The sequence below is a fragment of the Buceros rhinoceros genome, unplaced genomic scaffold (genome assembly GCF_000710305.1).
Source record: "Buceros rhinoceros silvestris isolate BGI_N320 unplaced genomic scaffold, ASM71030v1 scaffold35129, whole genome shotgun sequence".
NCBI classification, from domain to species: Eukaryota; Metazoa; Chordata; class Aves; order Bucerotiformes; family Bucerotidae; genus Buceros; species Buceros rhinoceros.
The window spans coordinates 1-5,455 of record NW_010432689.1 but is presented as its reverse complement, the minus strand read 5'-3'; the positions used below and the strand labels follow the sequence as shown (position 1 = coordinate 5,455).

Here is a 5,455-nt window from a genome sequence, read left to right as displayed (position 1 = left end):
CCCCCCTCCTGCTTAGTCATCTTTATTGTTTATTACCCCTAAGTGAGTTTTGTGGAGCCACTTGGGGGAACTACTGTTTGTAAGTAGATAGAAATAAAAACATAAGCAATTATATTGAATGAATAATGCTCTCAGATGATTTTTTTCCCCAAATACTCTAATATCATTTAAATGAACTTTATTGTTCTATCTCTTCATCCATCTTTTCCCAATAATAGGTGCACTTGGTGTATTATGGTTCTTCTTCTGGATGTGGTTGGTTAGTGATACACCAGAAACTCACAGGAGCATTTCACATGCTGAAAAAGAATATATACTTGCTTCTCTAAAAGATCAGGTACAACACTTTGGTATAGTCTTACTTACTTAAGGCAGAATTTGTCAAACAAAAAAAGTAAAACCATAGTGCAGTAGTGTGAGAATCAAACAAAGCATTTATAATAATGCCTTTTGTCACAGACACTGTGGTGCTTTTTGAACAAAAAGTTCAACTTATCGCTGCTCTTTAAACTAGACCCAGACCTATGTGATGTCTTTAAACTTAGCAATGCAACATGGGCGACTTTTTTTCCATCTGTCTTCTAGAGTAAGAAAGAGATTACTGTTTGCAGAGAAAACATTTTGAAAGTGCTAATGAGCCAGTTCCTGAAGTGTGCATTTCTGCAGTTTATTCCTGTGACTGGGGATTATGTCTTTACAACCCATGAAGCTGGCTGAGAGATCAAAGTTAACATCTAGGTTTGAGCAGGAAAGATTGAGCTAAATAAACATGTGAGGGGTGACTTTAATCATTTATGGTAAAAGCAGGAAGCAACAAATCTCAACAAGGGTTTTTTTAAATTCAGATTACAAACATAGTAAGTGGTTCACCTTGCAATAGTAAACAACAGAGCAGTAACATACATTAGTATACCTTCAGTGAGAACTGAGCACAGTAATTCTTTCATTGCTGATGACTTGCATCTATGGACTGAGTTGCATCTTATGCCCTTCAAAATGAATGATCGGAATGATAGAGTTGGGTAGGATGAAAACGCTATTTAGTAAATGTTCATATCGATAATCCTGATCACTCTTTCTCTTCCCTTTCTCTCTGCCTCCTGCTTTGTAGCTTTCTACACAGAAATCTGTTCCCTGGAGACCTATACTGGAGTCCCTTCCACTCTGGGCTATAGTTGTGGCACACTTCTCTTACAATTGGACTTTCTATACACTTCTTACACTCTTGCCCACATACATGAAGGAGATCCTGCGGTTTGATGCACAGGAGGTGAGATAAATAAAAATATTGTCATTTTCTTCTGAATTAAAGAAATGAAAACCAGAGATCCTCCCTGCTATTTAGAATAGAGGAACCTGTTTAAGAAACTTGGAATGTAAATGTATAGTTGGGAAATGTTAAAATGATTTTCCACAATTTAACAGATGCTTTGAAAATGTTGCCTGCCTTGTAATTACCACTTTTTTCAGGATTTATTTAACATTTAGTTTAATGCTAGCTTTTGAGCTTGTTTTTCTCATTGAAAATGCATGCTACGCATTTTTAACTGCTCTGCTTCAAAACAAAGATAACAAATACTTTTCTCTGTTATATGGTTTGTATGATCACTTCAGATTTTATAGCTTGTTTTATGGCTTCTGAAATACTGTCAACTTCTTTGTTCACTCATAAAAGAGAACATTTCCAGTTAAAGATAAAAATAAAACTAAGGAAATCATTGGGCAAATGGCATTTTTAAAATCGTTTTAAAGGGGATGGGGAGCCTGAAACTGATTGGATTCCTTTCCAAATTGTCACTTTCTTTCCTTTCATTAATGATCAGCAGAGGTAAAATACCTTTTTTTAGTACGGTAAATCGGATGAAACAAAGCCATGGACTTAAGGTCCAGATAATGCTTTTTGAGGAAATTTTAAAAAATGAGACTGTTTATCAGGGAAAAATTACGGGGATGAGGAAGTGGAACATTTTTATTTATAGCAATTACTTGACCTTCCTGGCCTTTTTTTATTGAGAAAGTTTTGATGATAACGTAGTTTACCTGCAGAATGTGGTACAACTCAAGAAGAAGGTGCTCAGAAATTCCAAGAAGTTTAGCAGAGTCTTTTCCTGGTTTAACATGAGACTGGTTCAGAGCAAACCAAAGATGCATGCGATGCAAGAGAGAGGTGATGCCAGCAATCTTGGGAGGGAAAGATGGGGAATCTTCAGTGTTAGAAGAGAAGGTTGCAATAGGGCAAGCTGCAAAATGGCTGGGACAAACTGGCTGCACTCACTGGTTGGGTTCTTAAGGAGAATTTGTAAACATCTATGAAAGCCATTTGCTACCACAGCCCTCGTTTGCATGTGTTTTGTGAAACACCATTGCATTAAATGTTGACAGGTTCTGCTGTGAAGTGGCTTCCCATAACTCTGCGTTGTTTCTTCTTTTTGGAGTGGCTTAGAGTACTGACTGTTTTGAACAATATAAAATAAAAAAAGTTTGCATAATAGTGTTGGACTAACTTTGTTGCCACACATCTAGATGGAAATTTCATTACTGTTTAAAATATTATAAAGTTGCTACTGTATAGTCCACCAGTTGCCATTCTATAGTAAAGGGATTGGTTAAAAATAATGCTGTGTCTTTGAACAGTGCTTCAAAAGAAGTTACTTTTTCTTATTACTAAGACTATCTTCTATTTTTCAAAATTTTATGTGCTGCTTTTGAAAGCTGAACATTGAAACCCAGTACTGACGGAGTGGATTTTGGTTGGGGATGTGTTTCTGGGCTCATTTCAAATTAGATTTCCTAGAGAAACTTTCACTGCTTCTTTGACAAATACACATTTTATAATAGTGTATAAACAATAGAATACTTCTATCCAATAGCTATCCAAATGCCTCTTTTTAATCACAGATTAGGTCAAATTATAGCTCTGTTATTAGTAATTATCCGTAGTTGTATGGAAAGGCTGTAAACTAGTAGTAGGGTTTTTTCCACCCTCATCAGAAAAACATGCAGAATTGGGAAGAAGACTCTAAACAGCTCTCGTTTAAAGTAATGGGAGTTAACAGGTGACTTCAGTGTAAGCACTGTCACATCCTGAATATTAGGTTTGGTTTGGAATCATAGGATGTCCAGCCTAGATCTGATGGAATTCCTAGTTCTGTATCTTGTCTCTCATTACAGCCACCATCAGATGTTTCAGCAGATTGATACAGGATACTGTAATGTTGAAGAGTTTCAGCAGTACCAAACACTGAGATTCCATATAGCTTTCAAAATTCTGAACAATATTTCAGTTTCCACTTCAGTAACTTACTAGGTAGCCTGTCCAACTTGAAACTGGTGTTTCTGGAAACTCACATGATCAGGTTAATGTCCACCAGGTACCTTCATGTATAGTTTTCTTTTTTCTGAACCCAGTTGCTCACTTAAACCTTTGAGTTTTAGGTCTGGCTGCAGAGGTAGTTGTGGATTAAGTCATGCAATGGAAAATTTCCGCATTGATAACTTTAAAATGCTTTGCTTTTTCTATCCCCAGATTGCTCTCTTACGGTAATACCAACAGTAGTTTTGGGGATGGATTGTTTTGTAACTTCTGGTTCAATCTCTTAATGCTTCAGCACAAGTGATTTTTTTTTCAACATACTGAATTGTCATTTCAGTATTTTAACTTACTCTTTTTTTATCTCCTTAACAGAATGGGTTTTTATCTGCCCTACCTTATTTTGGCTGCTGGTTATGTATAATTCTGTCTGGACAAATTGCTGATTATTTACGGGAAAAACAGAACTTGTCCACTGTTTGTGTTCGCAAATGTTTTACCCTAATAGGTAAGTGCAAGTATCATCTCTGTTTGGAACATCTCATAGTGTCAGTCTGGGAAAAATGAAGGATTTGAGAGAGCAGTGTGACATTCTGCTGTGAGATTAGGCAGGATTGTGAATGGCTTGAGAGGAGCAGCTTTCTTTGCATGCTAATTTGTCAAGAGCAAATCCTATCTTTTTTTTCCATTAAAAAAAATTAGGCCTATTGGATAAGACAACAGTAAGAGGTTGCAAAAAGCTTCATCTAGGTCAAGATACATTATTCTTACCATCAAATTGATTAAATAATAATTGCTTGACAGAATGATACCTTGTGAGTGGCTTTCTCAAACTGAGGTGGGATATTTTTCTGCTTGAGTGTATTCCCAACCCTGTATTGATTAGGGTTTTGTTTATTGAAGATTTAAATAACTGAATAGGAGTACACAGGAATACATTTGCAAAAATTTACAGTTGCTACCAGTTGCTACCAGTGTCAGTGCGCCTTATATTATTTTTATAAAAATAAATGAAACTTATTTGTGAAGTCACTCTCAGTATCTGTTGATTTTTTGTTATTTTTTTCATCTAGCTGAATTTTGTTCTTTGCAGCTAGAGTGGGATTTTTCTGGTCTGGCTAACCATTTCCTGAGGCAGCAGCAGGTTGGCAGCCCATCTGCTCTTCCTCAGCCCGCTAACGCGTGTCGCGCAGTGCCAGGTTCTGCGCACTAGGGGGCGGTGGAAGTCGTATAGAAAATGTATGCACAGCTTAGAGCCTCTTAACGTCTCGCAAGTTAAAAGTCCATCGAGTGTTTGATTTCTGTCTTAAAGGGATGATTGGACCTGCAGTGTTCTTAGTAGCAGCTGGATTCATAGGCTGCAACTATGCCCTGGCTGTTGCATTTGTGACCATATCAACAACACTAGGAGGATTTTGTACATCTGGCTACAGCATCAACCATCTGGACATAGCACCTTCGTAAGTATTGCTGAAGCAATTGTTAGTGCATGTGATATGTTTATGACCGCTTTGGGGTTTTTTTATTGCTGGGGTGCGTGGGAGACAGCAGTGTACCATGTGCTTTGTAGACTTGGAACATAAACACTCACAGTGACTCAGGTTTGCAGTATTAAGCACTGTATTTGCAAGAAGTGCAAGTTTGCCAGAGGATATGATAAGAACAATGGTTTAGAATAATTCCATTTTTGATTCTTCAGTAATAAATTATATAATTCATGTAATTACATTTACTATATTTTAATCCTGTTTGATTCATGACCTTTATAGAGCAGTGTTTTTGAAACAGCACAATGCAATTAAGTTTTACTTTTTAAAACTTTCCCATCAGAGCTATCAGCCTTTAGCAGGAACATCATATTTAAGCACTGTCATACAGGCAAAGTATTTGTATTCAACAAACATACTATAAACTGGCATCAAAATCTTGTTATGAGTAGGTGACTTGTTAATAAGTAGTGAATCAGATCTGTTCAATTGCTCTTAAAAGACTTAACTTTTAAGAATGCAAAGTTAGACTTGAGGGTGTAATTTCTCCAATACGTTACAAATTCACAATCTGATAGATCCATCAGTTTCCCAAAAAGCATGGAAGTTTGTGTGTGTTGGTTTTTTTGGGTTTGGTTTGGTTTTTGGGCGGGGGGGG

General features: G+C 36.8%; 1 protein-coding gene across 1 annotated transcript in view; it reads left to right on the top strand.

Annotated features, from left to right (window-relative positions):
• The window catches only part of SLC17A5 (solute carrier family 17 (acidic sugar transporter), member 5), a 13,411-nt gene extending 8,611 nt beyond the window's left edge, over positions 1-4,800 (top strand). Inside the window, exons 6-9 of the mRNA XM_010143862.1 lie at positions 219-337; positions 1,112-1,270; positions 3,686-3,818; positions 4,623-4,800. Coding sequence (XP_010142164.1) covers positions 219-337; positions 1,112-1,270; positions 3,686-3,818; positions 4,623-4,774 — 563 coding nt within the window. The 3' untranslated portion in view covers positions 4,775-4,800. The remainder of the gene's footprint in view (positions 1-218; positions 338-1,111; positions 1,271-3,685; positions 3,819-4,622) is intronic.
• The last annotated feature ends 655 nt before the right edge of the window (positions 4,801-5,455 follow it).